This window comes from Ambystoma mexicanum, chromosome 6q (genome assembly GCF_040938575.1).
Source record: "Ambystoma mexicanum isolate Mex_15411 chromosome 6q, UKY_AmexF1_1, whole genome shotgun sequence".
NCBI classification, from domain to species: Eukaryota; Metazoa; Chordata; class Amphibia; order Caudata; family Ambystomatidae; genus Ambystoma; species Ambystoma mexicanum.
In genome coordinates this window covers 1,532,741,877-1,532,760,869 of record NC_090937.1, presented here as the reverse complement: position 1 = coordinate 1,532,760,869, position 18,993 = coordinate 1,532,741,877, and the positions used below count along the sequence as shown (strand labels likewise).

The following is an 18,993-nucleotide window of genomic DNA, read 5'->3' as shown; positions in this document are numbered from 1 at the left end:
GGTGATATATGGAGACTTTCCATCATTTATATCGAGTTGAAATCAAAATCTTCGTTTTTTCCTATCCGGCAGGCTTTTCCTATTCCACTTTCGCAAATCTCTGCTATTCTCCTATGTATGAATTTAAATACCAAGCAGGCTCTACCCATTTGATGCAGCAGTATTTTTGTGATGGTTTACCTTTGTTTACTCACACCCACTCATGTCCTGCAACCCGCTTCAGTCAAATTGACTTATCTTTGTCATAGGAGGATGAGTTAGCTATAAAGTTACTCTCCCGCTAGGAATGTATAATCAAAGTTGGACTGAAATATATATTACCCTTATCATTCCTGACGCACACATGTGATATTAATAAGAATTATACATTCAGATTTGCAAGAATGTTCAGATTCCAAAGACACCCTTTTTATTCTTGTGACTGCATGTAAGAGTTATTAAAATATGTGAATTAATAATTATCATGTGTTTTAATGCATCCTTTTGATATGTATGTACTCTTCCTTGTTCATCTGAATTCAGATCTATTTTTATTTTTCAATCAGGCAAACCATGCTAACGTGGGCCTCATTACAACTCAGGCGGTAAGGGGTTTACGGCGCCGTAAACAGCGCCGACCCTTACCGCCTGAGTACGAGGTCCCTTAGCGCCATGGCGGATTTAACACCTGCTTTTAGCAGGTGTTAAAATCCATGGCGCTAAGGGACCATGGAGTTAATTACGCCACCGTAATTTACGGTGGCGTAATTAACGCCTTCCCCACTCCCATTATGCCCTATGAGGCAAAAATGGGAATGGGGAAGGGTAAATGGGGATTGGGGATTTACCGCCCCGCCAAACTCGGAATGGGGCGGTAAGTCCGCCAACCACCATGGCGTAAACGTAGTTTACGCCATGGTGGTCGTAATGAGGCCCACAGATATGTTTTCCATTGTCACTTAAAATATATTTTTGTGTTTTTTTCATTTGAATGACATGAGTTGCTAGAGTTCTGGTATCGACTAAAACATCTATTGTTAAGAACAAAAGACTGTTTTAATAGACTATTTTAATAGAGCAGACACATTCTGGGGGGTGCCTCATTGCTCTGTTAGTGTCTGGAGGTCAGAGTCTGTTCAAGGTCTCTGCTATTAAATCTGTACTGGATTGATCCACAAGTTCCTGAATTTGTTAACCTTCCTATCATCTTCAAACTACAAGTCCATGGAGGTGAGTTGAATCCAAAATAAAGTTTGCATTTGGTGTCTGTTCTTTGTAATTTGCAAGTCCTTAGTTCCTCATGTAAACATAAATGGGCCATTAGCCTTTTTAATGCCTTTGTCACAGTGAATGTTATGGGGCCTAACCTGCCGATAGTTCTGCCCCTACAGGCAGATTTTTCATTGAAAGGCACCAGCGGGTTACCGGCAGACTTAGGCCCATGTGCCAAGTTCCTGCGATTTCCCATTAACCACCATCTCTTATTCCAAATGCATATTGCAAAGAAAACCCAGACAACATGGTTCCAACTAGCTTGCTTACTTCCACATAATATCTTGTGATCCACGGAACAGACCCTTATCCTTTCTCAGCTGGACTTTGACAAAACTCTACTGACCAGCCTAAACTAAGAAGTGTCCTCCATGCTGCAGTCCGAGGGCCTATTCAAATTTGACCATATTACGCCCACACTCGTTGAGCTACTTGGGCTGCCCCTACAAGCATGCATTACCTTCAAGGCCAGTGGTGCCACTTACGATACTGTCACTTGCACAATCCCTCCTACTTGACTGTCAAGGTCACCGACATTGTTGGCCAACACTCCACAAGCAGCCAGCATCTGGTCATATTAGAGCTGGAAAAGTGCAAATCTATAGGTATCAGGCTTCCTCGATCTACCTGTGGAACCTCATGCTGATCAATGTTGGACTTTGCACCCACTATCATGCAATTCAGAAAGGTGATTAAGATCCTTATCATCAAGGAGTCCCTTCTTCATGCCTTGTTACACCAACAACCCCATCCCCAGATTACTCACCTCACACCACTTATTGCTCCTGTTGCTCAACTATGATGTTAGACTGCCTTGTTGTAACCTTACCCACTGACATTTAATTCTATTAACCTCTGATGTACAGCATGACACTGCTTCTCAAAGCTTGGTTTCCTCTCAATATATACCAAAAATAATCAAAAATCACAAATGTAAACATTTTTTATGATTTTGCTTTTAAGTCCTTTTTATCTTCCTAAAACTTTGTTGTAGTTTTTAGATCCGTAATTGAGTAATACATGTCTTTGCAGGTGTGATAGATGACAGAGGAAAGTTCATCTACATCACTCCAGAGGAGCTGACAGCTGTGGCTCAGTTTATCCGTCAGAGAGGTCGCGTCTCCATTACAGAGCTGGCTCAAGCAAGCAACTGCCTGATCAACCTCAAACCTGAGACCAGAGCAGGAACCCAGTCAGTGGCATGAGTGCGGACTGCAGGACCCTGCAAGGGGGCCAGTACCAATCGGGGGAATCAGCCATGCCTGTTGAAACACAAATTAAATGACAATGATTTTTATTTTCAGACCAAAATGAAATGATGGAAATATGTATTGGCTTTAATATCTGTCACACATGAGCATTACTTGAAATGGGTCGATTTTTATGGAGACGTTAATAATAAAAGGAGGTCATTTTCTTCTTACTTAGTTCACCTCATATATAATATTGCTTTTTGATAAAGGTTGCATTGACAGATAAGTGTCTCAGTTTGCTAAAGGGCACCAGAATCGTCCCTATACGAACTGAGCTGACAAATGGGGTTAACAATATCAGATGTGGAATTACAGAGGGGCTTAAGTTGTCCACCAGCACACCTTTATTGGTGACTTCTCCACTTGCCTGAAATGTTTCATTCGGTGAAAATCACTTTTCTCTTAATTTGTTACCTTATATTCTAAAATTGGACTGAAAAGAAGTATGTTGTACATGGAAGTTTGTAGTCGTGTACAGAGTGCCTATTACTAAGCATAGTCCTGTTTATATATTGCTTTATAATTGTCTGGAATTGTACATGTACGAAAGGGCACGAAAGACCGATTTTTCCAATTTTCCTCTTAAACCTTTCCCCTTCCGAAGTCGTGCTCTTAATATGCAAAAGGTATTACAAACCTATGCAAAAGGTATCACAAACCCTAAGAAGGCAAACACATAGGTACATATTTCCATTCTCGGTTGTACTGTACAGTGTATTTTTATGGAATGTTATTTGAATAGTAAGCAAACCTATTTCTTTCTGACCATTTTCTCAAATAAAAGAAATTTGGAATTATGATAATCTTGGCATTATGATGGTCTTGGTTGTGTTGTATGACTTCTATGTTCTCTATATTAGGCAACTGGAATCATGACATTTTACATCCATGGAAATGAGACGGGTACAGTCCATTGGCAGATAATACAAAAGTGTTTAGAATTCAAGTTTAACAGGAAATGTTCCAACCAAATTCTTCATATGAAATGTCGATTGAGCTCCCGACACTCAGCAGAAGTTACCTGCCCATTTATTATCTAATGAATCCTGTACTTCAACAATATTGCTGGATCGTATTACCGCATTGCTTTGCGGCATCAGCCCACAACCACTCTACACCTCTTTGCACCCATATTAACCTTTTTCTATTTCAATGCTACACATGGTAACGCATCTTATGATGGTCGTAGAGTAACAGTGCAAGAGTGCTGCCCCTAATGACTTTACTTCAATAAGAAAATCGACTCACAATGGTTCCATTACTGCACTTTCTGCCGTGTGGCGTAGCACCATATGTGGGGATCCCCTCTACAAGCCTTGCTAAGGCCTTTCTGCCCCCAGGCTCGGCAACAAAGCACGGGCCACGCCACACTCCGGGCAGGCCTGGACCACTATGATTGCGCAATGTCCATGATGATCATGCTGCTGCAGGGACACACCATGCACTGCACTAGGTGAAAGATAGAAGTTTGTGTTAATTAAACCTTACATCTTTCACCTAGCATAGAAACAAGAGGGCTGCGTCTTGCTCCCAAGTCCTTACAACCAAATGTACCAGCCAACTCTGTGCGTGTCTAGTGATTTTATGCATAGTAGTGATACCACAAGAAATGTGCCAGTATCCCCATGTACACGCATTGTCTTGTTGGCTTTGCCCTTAATTCCAGTAAAATCCTCCTGTCACAAGAAGAAATCGTATTGCTGCTGCACAAATGCTTGGCCAACCCAAACTACACACCACCATGTAAGGTTACTCAGGTTGACTATCCCTCAATACCATTAAAACTAGCAATGCTAAAGTAAGGAATTATTTTGTTGTTTGGTTGCACGTATACCAACATGTAAGAATACTCTGACTAATGTGAAGGAACTTTTGGGTCGATATCACTTTATGCCTCTGCGACCTGGTTAATTGCAAAAATTTGCGCTGTCTCATTGGTGTGTCATAGAACGGAGACTTTGAGTTCCTCGACTCCGTTTGTTAAACTCAAAAAACAAGCTACTGTGACTGCACCATATTACTGCGCCAGAAGAAAATAAGGCTGAATCCAGGTAGGGTTATGTGATAGGAAGGTTTAATTAAATTGCCCTATAGATTACACGTGTTTCGGCAAGGTGCCTCTCAAATCAGGGCATATCCAGCATTATTTTACTCTACTTCGCCACACCACGGGACACGGAAACAACATTTTTCAGTTAGGATTGATCCCAGTTATTACATCTTCAGTAATGGTTACAAGAAACAATTCAAAAAGAGGGTTCAGAACATGCTTTATCAGATCCGTCAATATGTAGCCAGTCGGGAAGTGACAGTACGGAAGGCCATGTGCTTGCTCGGTATGATGACGTCATGCATTTACTTAGTTCCCCACACGCGGCTGCTCATGCGTCTCATGCAAGAGTGGCTCAACAGCCAGTGGTGTCAGGCCAGTGGACAATGGGAAGATCTGGTATTTGTCTCGCCAGCCCTCGTTCTCGCTCTGCAGTGGTGGTCGAAGGAAAACCTCTTGAAGGAGAATACTTTCACAACCCCCGCAGTAGAAGCCATGACAGACGCATCTCCCACGGGGTGGGGGGCTCACCTGCTTCAGCTGGCTGCGCATTGAATGTGGTACCCACAAGTAGCATCCAACCATATAAATCTGTTAGAGCTGCTAGCGGTGTTCAAAGCACTGAAAGCCTTTCAAACACAACTACAGGGGAAGACAGTCCTGGTCCTGACAGACAGCACCACAGCCATGTATTACCTAAACAAGCAGGGGGGGACACACTCTTCAGGGCTATCAAGCTGTCCCAGAACATTTGGATGTGGGCTCTCAAACACAAGATGTTCCTTCTGTCCCAACATGTTCCAGGAGGACTTCAATCTTCTAGTGGACGTGCTCAGCAGAGATTTCCCACTGCCCATAGAATACGAATGGCGTCTACACGAAGACATCGTCTCAAATGTCTTCGCAGAATGGGGCTTCCCAGAGATCGACCTGTTCGCAACTCAGGAGAACACCCAAGACTACACCTCCAGGTACCCCCAGAACCGCTCCAAGGGGAACGGTCTCTGGATAACATGGTCAGGGAAATGTGTCTACGCTTGTCCCTCCCCCCCGACTCCCCTACTCAACAAGATAGTGCACAAGATGCACCAGGAATCAGTTAGCATGATTCTAGTGGCCCCCATGTGGGCCAGCCAACCCTGGTTCGCTCATCTAATGGAAATGTCCCTCTCCCCCCCCCCTTGTGAGTCTACGCTGCCTGTACAACATGTTATCTCAGGACGGAGGGGAGACACTACACCTATGCCTGCAAACTCTGAACTTAGCGGCCTGGCTCCTGAGGTCATAGAGTTTGGACACCTTCAACTCCCTCAGAGATGCATGGACATACTCAGGGAGGCTAGAAAACCTAACATGCGTTATTGCTATTCCAGTAAGTGGAAACGCTTTGACATCTGGTGTAAAACCAAGGGCATCAATCCCATTGACTGCTCGCCTACACACATTGTGTTGTACCTAACTCATTTGTTTTAATTCCCTAAATGTTCATCTAGCTGCTCTATCAGCCTACACTACGTCATAATAGAAAGTGTTGTGGTGGAAAATACCTGTTATTAAGGCCTTTATGGAGGGGTTTAAAACAATTCACCCCCCTCATTTCTAACCCAGCTCCCGTATGGGATCTAAATGTGGGTTTGACCAGACTCATGGGGTCTCCCTTTGAACCAATGCATAAAGCAAGTCTAAAAGACCTTACTTCTAAGACGGCCTTCCTAGTGGCTACCACTTCCATTAGAAGGGTTAGCGAACTACAGGCCCTTTCGATTCTAGACCCTTTTATTACAGTCCACAAGGATAAGGTGATTCTGCGCACTCATCCCAGATTTGCACCTAAATTCATCTCGAAGTTCCATGTGAACCAATCAATCGAACTACCCACTTTCTTCCAGAATCCCACTAGCATGGCCGAAAAAAAGCCTACACACACTAGAGGTGTGCAGGGCAGTCATGTTTTACCTGGAAAGAACAAAACCACTGAGAAAAACTAACCAGTTTTTCTTTTCAGTGGCAGCTGGTAGAGAAGGGGACCCTGTCTCCAAATCAGCTATCTCAAGATGGATTGTCAAATGCATTACACTATGTTACACTCTGGCTAAGAGATAACTGCCCTTCAAGCCTAGAGCACACTGTACTCGGACACTGGGGCTTCCATAGCATTCATTGCAAATGTTCCTCTTGAATCCATTTGTAAAGCGGCAACCTGGAGTTCTGTACACACCTTTACAAAACACTATTGCCTAGACACTCATTCTAGATCTGATTCTCAGGTGGGACAAGCAGTATTAAGACATCTTTTCACTACTGTTGCTTCTCACAACCCACTTCCAACTCTGGGTACTGCTCGCTAGTCTATGCACAGATGTGATTTTAAGCAGAATAACAAGCATCAGAAGACCTGCATTACTCACCGTAATAGCATTTCTGATGATTGTATCTGCTTAGATTCACATGCGCCCACCCTTCCTCCCCGGTCAGATGGAAGGAACATAGACGTCTTACTACTTTCTCTCTTTATGTACTCACTCACAATAGCCTTGGGCTCCCTCATGGCAGAGAAAATACAATCAGAGGGACCTCGGCGCGTCAGGGATTTTGGGTACAATACACATTATGATAGGGATAGTGTTAAAGACACACCTATGCCGACGTCCCCATTCGGTCCCCGAAAGACAAGATGCAATACTCTGCGGTTACCACTGGATGTCGGACCATATGCACAGAATACTCGCCCGCTGCCATAAAGTAACATATGGAGAGTACTCCATTTAAATTCTGCCCCAAGTGCAACCGTAGGTTTCCTTGGGTAGATAAGCATAACACCTGTAATCTCTGTCTGCCTAGGGATCACCCCGAAGCTAATTGCAGAGCGTGTAAGGTCTTTAAAGCTAAAACACTAAAGGACCGCTCCACTAAACGTTGGGCCCATTACGCCAGGCAGCTCGAGGCCATGGAGGCGGTGGGTTACTTCAGTGATGGCCGCAACGCCGCCATTTTGGACGGCGAGGGCACAAGGGTGTCGATAGACACCCAAGCGCGAGTCCCCAGCCTCGGAGGATTGTCCGGCAGGGCAGTTATGGGGACTACACCCAGCGACATGAGCGCTACCCACACTGCTGCACCTTAACACACTAACCCCAGCCGAGACTCGACACGTGTGTCGAGTGATCAGAAGAAAGAGGCACAAAGAGAGTGGTTCACAGAATCAGTGTCCTCTGGGCGGTCCAGGACGGAATCACCTCACGACACACGGCAACCGTCCACGATTGCCAAAGGTGCCTCGCTCCCCAAAGTTAGGGAGGTATGGTCGTCAGAAGACGAATCCGACCTCTACCGCCAAGCAGCACGATTAAAGTCGGCTCCGGCAGTCCTTTCCACGTCTGCCTCTGAGTCTCAACGCACACCCTCTAAAGCTACAAAACCTAGCCAAACCACCCCTGAATCTCGGCTCCAGGTGTCGAAAGATTCAGAGAAGCCCAAAAACTCAAGGACACATGCCTCTACTCATGGTAAAGGGGAGAAGCAGCAGAAGAAGTCATCAGAGATAACCTATGTACCCCAGGTCCAGAAGGACAAACATAAATCTTCGGATAAAGATAAGACCCCTGACTCTATCACTAGGCCCAAAGTTGTCCCTACCACTCCACAGGATATGGGAATAGAAGAGGAACCTCAGCAAGTGGTGTACATTCCCAGTTCCAGGGAATGGAGCTCTGATGACATTGACAGGGTGATGAGAAGAATGTCTTTTATGGGTAATTTCTATGACAAAAACCCTGACTATTTTCTGAGCTATCAGAATACCCCTGACACCTCTACTCCTTCAGGATCCAAAGACCCTCAGCCTCCTAGTAAGAGACCTCGGAATGAGACTCCAGCTCAGGATCTGATTTCAGACCCACGCTCTATTCAACCTTACCATCAGTATGCTGAAGATCCAGACATACAAATACTGGACGACCAAGCAGGGGTCGATTATTACGGAGACGACGAGGACCAGGATGAGGAGGAGGGAGATGAGGCAGAGGCCTATAGTCTAGACTCACCTATCCCCAAAGATCCACCGGTCAATGACTCACCTGTGGATAATCAACCGCTAATGAATGAGGTCTTAGCTAAAGCTGCAGAGCACTTTCAGATAGACACTCAGGGGGCTCAAGAAGAGAGAGACTTTGCACAGGAAATCATGGGGTAAAAGAAGTCCATTGCCCAAGCCATACCAATTCTGAAGTCTATCCAATGCAGAATTGACCCCTCCCTCCTCACCCCTAATCTCACCCGGGCAGTCAACGCCAGAATTGAAAGATTATTCAGGGCCGCCCCTTCTGACCCACTTTACATAAGGGGTCAACTTAAGCCTGACTCATTGGTAGTTAACTACCACCAGGAAAAGAGCGGGGACACCTCTAGCATCATCTGAAGCTCCCCCAGACAAGGAGAGCAAGAGGATATATGGTCTAGGGAGGAAAGTGACTTCCGCTTACCAGGCAAGAATCGCGAATACCACCACTCTGCTGGCAAGTTGTAATTGTCACCAATGGGAGCAAGTAGCTGCCCTCATTGCCTCCGCACCAGAACCACTAAAGGGCCAGTTAGCCCAGATTGCGTCGGAGGGTAGATCGGTGTCCGGGTGCATTCTGAAAGCGACTTTTGACGCAGCAGACAATGCAGGCCAGCTCATTGCAGAGAGCACTGTCATCAAGAGACACACTTGGCTGAGACAGTCCGGGTTCAAACCCGAGACCCAGGCTGCTCTTATTGACATGCCGGTGGAACCAAATGTCTTGTTTGGGAAAGCGGTAGAGGAGGCACTCAAAACTGTCAAAGAAGAATAAAATACCCTAAGGTCCCTGGGACAAATAACTAACAAACCCATGAACCAAAGAGGGAATAATAATTTTCGTCACTCACGCGGCCAAAATTCCCAGAGGGGTTCTAATTACTCACAGGGGCAGGGTACATCGTGGGGTGGCAACCAACAGACTACCCAAAGTTATGCCAGAGGTAACAAGAGGGGCTGTGGTAGAGGGAGAGGCAGCCCAGGTAGAGGCGGTGACGCTCTGCTCAGGGTCCCTTCCCATGCATCCCCAGTAGGGGGGCACATTTCCTCCTTCACCCAGGCATGGGAAGGGATCACCTCAGACAGATGGGTGCTGTCCACAGTATCCGCGGGATACTGCATCGAACTGTTGGAGCGTCCCCACAACCACCCTCCAAGACAAAAAATACACTCCCTGGACCACCAAAAGATCCTCCTCGAGGAAATCGTCCATCTTCTTGCAAAGGACGTGATAGAACTCGTCCCGGGCAACCAGGTGAACAAGGGTATTTATTCAACTTACTTCCTTGTGCCAAAAAAAGATCTGACAATGCGCCCAGTATTAGACTTGCGTCCTGCAAACAACTATGTCAAGCCCCAAAAATTTCACATGACTACACTCCAAGAGGTAATCACCCTCCTAAAAAGAGGAGATTACATACCAACATTGGACATGAAAGATGCCTATTTTCATATTTCCATGTTCCCAGCGCACAGAAGATTCTTGCACTTCAAGGTGGACTGTCAGCACTACCAGTTCAAGGTGCTGCCCTTCGGTATAGCCTCGGCTCCAAGAGTATTCACCAAGGTACTGGCGGTGGTGGTGGTGCACCTACGCAGGGAGGCAATCCCAGTGTACCCTTACTTCGACGACTGGCTCATCATGGGGGAGACCCCAGTAATTTGCAGATCCAACATCCAAAAAACGATCAACCTCTTCGAATTGGGTTTCTCAATCAACGAGAAAAAATCAAGCCTGGTGCCAAGCACCTCAAAACAGTTCCTAGGAGCTGTCCTAAACACTCGAGAGGGGTTGGCCTTTCCATCAGAGGAAAGAATTTGGAATCTACTACTGCAAATTCCTCAATAGCAGTCCGATCGCCAGATAAGGGTGTGCAAAGCGATGTGTTTGCTAGGCATGATGGCGTCATGTATTTACCTGGTTCCCCACACGCACCTGCGCATGCGACTCGTGCATGAATGGTTGGCGAAACAGTGGTCTCAGGCAAGTGGTCAGTGGGACGACCTGGTGGTCGTTTCGCCAACACTGGTACAAAGTCTTCGCTGGTGGACAAGAGAGAACCTGTCAAAGGGGAAAACCTTTTATGATCCAGAGATACAGGAGGTAGTCACTACGGACGCGTCCCTGTCGGGGTGGGGTGCACACCTCCTTCACCACACAGCTCGGGCTCTCTGGTCTCACACAGTGGCTAAAAATCACATCAATCTGCTAGAACTTCTGGCGGTCTTCAGAGCGCTTCGAGCGTTCGAACCCCACCTGTTGAACCTGTCAGTGCAGATCTTAACAGACAGCATGATGGCAATGTTTTACATAAACAAACAAGGGGGCACTCGTTCACCAAATCTGTCCAGGCTTGCCCAGAGTATTTGGACATGGGCACTCAGATGGAACATTTACCTGTCATCTCAACATGATCCAGGGGATCTGAATTCACTAGCGGATGCCTTGAGCAGAGATCCCCTCTCGGAAGAACACGTATGATGTCTACACGAAGAAGTTGTGGGAGGCCTCTTCTCACAGTGGGTTTCCCCACTATAGACCTATTCGCCACAAGCGAAAACAGACAATGCCCAGGATTCGCATCAAGGTTCCCCCAGCCAGGCTCCATGGGGGAACGCTCTATGGATGAACTGGTCGGGGATGTTTGCCTACGCTTTTACACCAACCCCTCTGTTGAGGAAGGTGGTCAACAAGATGCACAGGGAATCGATGACGCTCATCCTAGTTGCTCCCATGTGGGCGAGACAACCCTGGTTCCCGCACCTGTGCAAACTGGCAGTGTGCGAACCCATCAGAATCCCTGTGCTGGCACAACCTACTATCCCAGCACAAAGGACAAACAGTGCATCCTCAACCCTGCTCGATGAACTTGGCAGCATGGCTCCTAAAGTCATACAGTTTGGCCATCTCAATATACCACAGAGATGCATGGATATCCTAAAAGAATCAAGGAAACCAAACACAAGACACTGTTACTTTGATAAATGGAAGAGATTTCTTATTTGGTGCCAGAATAAACAAATCAACCCAGTTGATTGTACTCCTTCCAATGTTGTCACCTAAATGCTTCACCTGCTGGACGCAGGGTTGGTATTTAATTCACTCAAGGTACACCTGGCAGCGCTGTCAGCCTACACCACCTCCCATAACAAAGTGTCGTGGTGGAAAGTACCAGTGGTTAAAGCCTTTATGGAAGGGGTAAAGAGACTCCACCCTCCAATTTCGAACCCACCACCAGGATGGGACCTTAATATGGTGCTTGCTAAACTCCTTTGAACCCATGCATAAAGCTAGTCCCAAACACCTGACCTATAAATCTGTCTTCTTAGTAGCCATTACATCCATAGGAAGGGTCAGCGAGATTCAAGCTCTGTCAGTGCAGTATCCTTTCTTCACTGTTCATAAGGATAAACTGGTTTACGAACTCACCCTAGGTTCTCACCTAAATTAATTTCAAAATTCCATGTTAACCAGTCCATTGAGCTACCAGCCGGTGTCCAGTCAACTGGTCGACTGCAATTTGGTCGACTGCAATTTGGTCGACGCAATTTGGTCGAATGCCAAATGGTCGAATTTTTTTTTTTTTATATATATATATATATGTGTTTTGTGGGTTTTCGTGTGGGGGAAAAAAAAAAAAAAGAAAAAAAAGGGGGTTGGGGGGGGGGACCCCCCCAAAAAAAACCAAAAAATGGGTAAAAAAAAAAAAAAAAAAAATTCGACCATTTGGCATTCGACCAAATGGTGTCGACCAAATTGTCTGTCGACCAAATGTTTTCGACCATTTGACTGGTAACCCTACCAGCCTTCTTCCAAGAACCCAAGAGCTCTGCTGAGGTGAAACTACACACACTAGATGTGCAAAGAGCGGTCCTCTACTACGTAGACAAGACCAGACCGCTAAGAAAGACAGATCAACTGTTCGTCTCCGTGTGTAAAGGCAGAGAAGGAGATCGCGTCTCTAAAGGTGCCATCTCAAAACGGAGTGTCAAATGTATCCAGCTGTGTTACTCCCTTTCAGATAAAACTCTGCCTTTTACTCCAAGGGCCCACTCTACAAGAGGCACTGGAGCCACTCTGGCTTTCATTGCAAATGTACCCCTTGACACCATTTGCAAAGCAGCTACATGGAGCTCTATTCACACCTTTACTCGGCACTACTGCATTGACACACATTCCAAGACAGATACTCAAGTGGGACAAGCGGTTCTAAGACTTTTATTTGCTCATGACCCTTCTCACATCCCACCTCCTTCTTCCAATACTGCTCGCTAATCTATGCAAAGCATGTGATCCAAGCAGATTCCACAAGCCTCAGAAGGGATACATTACTCACCGTAATCGTATTTCTGATGCTTGTATCTGCTTAGATTCACATGCGCCCGCCATTCCTCCCCTCTAAGAGAAGGCGCAAGGATGCTTGTAGTCTTATCTATCTATCTGCTTGGATAATCTGTACTCAGGCTACTCCTCATGCTACCTCATTTCAGAAACAATACAATCTGAGGGTCCTACACGCGTGAGGTATCATGGGTACAGTGGACGTCACACTAGGGATAGTATTACTGGCCCGCCCTAGGTCGATGCCCATTTTTGAGTTTCGAAAAACAAACTGTAATACTCCGCAGCTTCCACTAGGTGTCGGCCTATGCACAGCATGTGAATCTAAGCAGATACAAGCATCAGAAATACGATTACGGTGAGTAGTGTATCCCATATTGGCTGTCTGCCTAATCATAGTTTATTTATTTTGGTCAGTGCCTTAATATTTCTTGATATTCCTAGTTGCACTATCCTTCAGAATTCTCAGTGTCTACTGTGACAAAGTTCCCAGCCTGTCTTTATTGGTGGATGTTGGTCACCGAGAGGCCCGGTAGCTAGCACAAGCTTTGTGATGCTAGACTGCATGGAGGAATGGGGAGAATTGCTTGGATAACCCCATTATGCTATGCAAGGGTGGCATGGACGCGTCACATTGTCATATTAGAAGTACCCAACTCCATTATCCTTTTAAGGGAATTACCTCCTATAGTTTTTTAGTACCTAGCTAGAGGAATGTCTCAGCAAATCACGAGGCTCAAAATGGGGGCTTTACCACACAGTAATGCTCCCGCTCCATTTCCCCTTCCCCACACCCTCCTTTTCCACATATCCTATCCACCCACCTGTGCCCCACTTACCTGGCGCTTGCTTGTCCCTAGTGTTCTCGTCGCATCACCGTTGCAGCAATGGCTGCCATGGAAATGGAGAAAGTACTATGTGTAGGTCTCTTCTCCCTCTTCCAGGGCGGCCATCTTAGATTGTACTTTTTTCAAGCTGAGAAACAGCAAACACGCAGTTTCTCAACTTGGAAAACAAATGATTGGTTTCCCAGTACAAGGTGTCGGGATACTAACAGCGATACACCCCTCGCTGGGGGGTGGGGGCATTACCGGGTCAGGGTTCACATTCAAGCCCGAGCAAAGCGACGCAAGGGCTTTAACATTAGCCCTGGAGCAGATGTATTTCTTAATTATATGGGGATATCTGCACTCTTGTACTTAACTGTGCCCACACTGTTACTGGCCATCACTTATGCTAGGCACTGTCTTGAATCTACCTCCAAAGAATCCATGCAAGCTACTAATTACTACTGCAAATCACATGTTAGACAATGTCTCATCCATGAACATAAACCCACAAGGAAGCATATATGGGTGTGCAGCTAGGCACGCAAGGGAATCTTACCATATTATTATTATTATTATTATTATTATTAGGGTATTTTATGAGCGTGGAATTCGCTCTAGGAAGCAATGGAGCACTTTATTACAGCACTTTACAATCATAGGGGAACAACACAGTAAGGGAAGCAGAGCAAAAAGGAGCGGGGAGCTAATAGGGGAGGGTGGGCAATTGGATGCATGGGGGAAGACAGTGGGTAGCAGATCACTGAGTCTCGGGTAGGGTGGGGAGTGCAGGGTGTGTGGACCTATGTGTTAAGGAGGAGCCATTCCTTGGAAGAGAAAGGTCTTGAACTCTTTCCTGAACTGTAGAAGTGATATGGCAAGTCTGATGTTGATTGTGAGGAGGGTCCAGAGTCTTGGAACATGGACAGAGAAGGCCTGTATTCTGGTTCTCTTATATATTTTCACAGAGAGCTTCTCTTTGCCCGCGCATGAATGAAAGTCAAGGTGGTAGTCAGCCTCTTTGATGGTTTGGAGTGCAGTTTCACGACCCAGGGGACAGGATTCCTGAAGCAGCCCCAAACCAAATATTATTAATCACAAACACAAAACAGCACCAAACCTCACTCCATAATTGCGGTTAAGCATGGGAGGATAATTTTCAGTCAGTCTCCTTTACATAGGTAGACACACCAGAGTTCCCTTAGGCAAGAGAGATGTAGGTGGCACCAAGGCCTGACAAAAGGAAGTGATAACGGAAAAATTAGGTGGGCGGTTGTCTGAGGAATCTGAGGGTGTTTTCACTTCTTTTCCATATATATCCTCCCAGGTGGTCAGAAAAAGGCGGTTGCTATCAGATCCTGACCCTGGGGGTGGATATGTGAGGGATGATCACCTGGGTGGAGGAGACTTGGGGAGTGGGGATGCATCCTCCATTTCCCTTTTATAATGAGTCCAATATTCCCTGGGCCGTTGTGGGCTTTTACCAGTCCCTTACCCTATTTTTCTAGTAGATCCTCTCCCAGTAAACACCAGTTAAATGCTGGGACGAGGAAGAGACACACAGAGCCATACAATCCTCCCTTTATTGACTTTCACACACCCACCAGTTAGGTACTGGGACAAGGAGGAGGCAAACCTGAGCAATGCAGAACTCCCAAAACAGCAATGAGTGGTCTAGTCCTTTTTGGACCATTCAATCTGGCGGGAGTTTTAAAAGCAGGAAGAACGGTAAACATGCTTCAGCTGTGGAAGAGGTCTATGGACTGCTGGACGATGGAAGACCTCTGCCGGAAGGCGGTGTGGCAGTAGGATTACTCGAGGACCCCAGAAAGATGCAGAGTGTATGCAGCGGGTTCCAAGGCTAAAGAAAGCTGGAGGCATGTGGTGGAATACGAAACCGGTGTGACAAGACGACCTGTGGAGTGTGTCCCGAGCTGCGCGAGGAGACGGAGCGAGAAGCTGCACAAGCGAGAGAGACAGAGAGCATACGCTGCAAGCCTCGCTGGCATGCCGTAAGCACCACCCGTTGAGTCAGCATAGGAAAGGTTGACACCGGGACAGCAGGTGAGGATGTAAGACCTATAAGAATGTTTATGAAAGCAAAAGCAAGCATATTGAATACTAATCTGAATTAAAGCATAATGAATACCGATCTGAACGAGAGCTAGTATTTTGACTACTGATCTGAAATGAAAGCAGGTACGGCTGAATACAGTTATAAAAGAAAGCAGTTTTGCGAAATCACACACTATAAAGGAACTGTAGCTTGAGAGATCAAGCATTAGCATGAGTCATAAAGGAACTGTGTAACTTAAGTGAACCAGCATTGGCAAGAGCCAGGACAGCATGTGAAAGTGCAACAATTGAATGGTGGCAAAACAAGCAATACTAAAGCATCATGAGGATCTGAAATGAGAATGAAGCAAGCACCACTGTAAAACTGACGTAGTGGCAACGTGTATATGAAGAAGAAGCAAGTAAGATGTGTCGGTTGCGTGACCTGTAATGGATGGACCACATGGTCCAACAACTGCTCTAGACCAAATACATAGGAAAGCCATTAAAGCACTCACAAAGAAGCTTTTGAATTACTATAAGGAAATCTTGTGTGATCTGAAATTAAGGAACTGACCTCTATGAAATTGTTGAAAGGTAACCCAATCAGAAGAGCTAGGAAATATCCCAAGGAATTATGTTGTTGAAGTTGTTGAAAGACTTGAAAGCTTGGGGAAGGGAACCCATTTTTGCACTGTAAACTATTCATACCTTGGGGAAACTCTTTGAAAACCAAGAGCTGTAAGAATCTTTGAACTTTTATTTGAACACATTGTTGTATTACTGACATCCCTACACATTGTATACAAACAGATGTAAGGGCAAGTATAGGTTGTGGACACAGACAGTATGTGCTTTGGACTTCCTGACGCATACTATCTTTAGTTGTATTTAGATAGGGAAATCCCACCTTAGCATAGGGCAAGTTAGGCCTTTCTCAACCTCCTTTCTGTTAAAAATCAAGTTTATAACCCACACTTTTAATTCTGTTCTCTGTCTCTCCTTCATGATGCCTTCACAGTTGGAGTAAAATCCCATATGTTGACAGCTAGACAGTAGAAGACAGGAACTATGGCATGATGCCAGAGGCGAGACTAGAACAATACTTAAGAATGGACAGGCATTACCAATTTGTCCCTATATGCAGCAATGCTTGCTCATGTGGGGGGTAAAGGGGAGCAAAAGTACTCCTGAAGTGTCTTTTCGATACACTTGAAGTGTGCCCTTGTCAATTAATCCCAGCCGCTCAGAGCTATCTTCAAAACTGCCTCAAGTATGTGGAGTGGGGTGGGGCAGAGTGGTGCAGTCCCTGCAGTCTGAGCAGATGAAAGGCGCAATGGACACAGTACCCCAGAACCGCCCCCCAGCCAGCAAGCTTCATAGTGGTGAGTCAAGTAAAATTAAAGGAATGGTGCGGTCAGAAATATTATTGTCCCTATGGTTCGGCCATTTGTTTTTAACTATACGTTGATCGATCGTACAAACATTTCCTGTGCACCTTACCAGAGTTTTCGTCTTTTGAACACAAGCGGAATCAGACAGCAGGGCGCGGCCATCTTGTGATAATCTTATCACTTGCCGCATCGCCCTGAGTGAACTGCCTTTGCGGCACTAAATCATATCCCCCGCCCATGAGCCTGACATCACCAAATCATTGATATTCTCTGCCTCTCTTTGCGACGTTACTGCGCAGCGTAGCCAAACGCGCCCAGTCGTCACCTACGCAACTTGACGCAGAACCCGGAAAACAACACACATCTTCTCACAACACAGCACATCACAATTCGGAATATTAAACTGTACTTTAAAAGGTAACAGCAAGACTGTACAATTGGTAAAGTACATTTATTTCACATTAAATGTTTCTAGAACATTCGGCGATTGACATATTCAATCAAAATGGAACTTTTTCTCTTTGCTCTTGATCCGCAAATGTTTATCGTGAGTCACGCGCTGCTCCTTTTTGGTACACAGGGTGTTCGTTTTGGGTAAATGGAGCACTTTGATTGCACAGTGAATTGCAAGGCAGGTGCATCAACTTGGCACTAGACCAATGTAAAGGTTGTTATGTTGCTCCTAATCGATGGTACAGCGTAAGGGCATATTGGCCCTTGGCGATCGTCCCAAATAAATCCAGTGATTGACATGCAGCTGCAGCTGGCGGTTGAAGGAACCGTCGGTTGGGGTCTGGAATAGATGACAATCGCAGAATGGCAGGATGTACCTGTTTGCAAAATATAAAAATAGAAATGTGTCTCAGTAGCCGATCTTTATTAAAATTAATCATTTTAATTTATTACCGCATAGGTGACACAATGTGAACCGAGGGAACACAATGTGGAAATCAAAGTACTCCGCTATTTGCTTCCGAGGATAGTGCAATAGGGTATGTTGAACTCTAAACGTAATGCGTAAAATGAGGCAAAAATTCGAGGTGCACAATGTAATGATTTATTAGCGTTGAAACAAGGGGGAAACGAGTGGTGGTCTACATGCATGTCGATGCTGGACTGCACATGTGCCCGGTAGAAAGACCAGCACACAAAGGTTGTACTTGCACTTCATTGCAATATGCCGCACAGAATGAACAAGTACAATGTAACCCAGCAATAATGGTCAGCTATTCGTATATTTGGACTAGTTCTGGTATAAAATCGTCTAAAGAGAAACTTACATTATATTCAGCATTTCTATTCTCTTGGCGTAATGCAGACCGTAACGCAGACTCTGTTTGTGTCAACTATTTTTCATAAACTGAACTTGCATGTAACTAGGTCCAGTTTCGGAATGGACAACCTTGTCATATCTTATGTTATTACACCCCTCCTTCAATTCAATCCCTTTCGGAATGGTCCCTGTCTCTCAAGGTCAAAAACAATAGAACCTTATACTGTGTGTGCGACGCGTGGGCTTCCACAGCTCCCTAGCAAAAATTCAAAGCTGGTGACCTTCACTCACAATGAATATACATTCTTAGTTTGCAACATCCCGTGTCAACGCATCCATGAGAACTGGAAGTTTGAAGCACAGGCCCTGGAGGAAAAAATTGGGGGCTGTCACTACTTGCTGTGCGTGGCACTGCTGAGAGGTAGGGGAAACTTGCCAATGACAGAATGCTCCCTACTCCAAAATTGTAGTCAATGAAACACAAAAACTGA

The 18,993-nt window shown here is 45.5% G+C and overlaps 1 protein-coding gene across 1 annotated transcript in view; it reads left to right on the top strand.

The window, feature by feature from the left end:
• The window catches only part of DDRGK1 (DDRGK domain containing 1), a 180,770-nt gene extending 177,463 nt beyond the window's left edge, over positions 1 to 3,307 (top strand). Inside the window, exon 9 of the mRNA XM_069632243.1 lies at positions 2,284 to 3,307. Coding sequence (XP_069488344.1) covers positions 2,284 to 2,456 — 173 coding nt within the window. The 3' untranslated portion in view covers positions 2,457 to 3,307. The remainder of the gene's footprint in view (positions 1 to 2,283) is intronic.
• Positions 3,308 to 18,993: the final 15,686 nt, after the last annotated feature.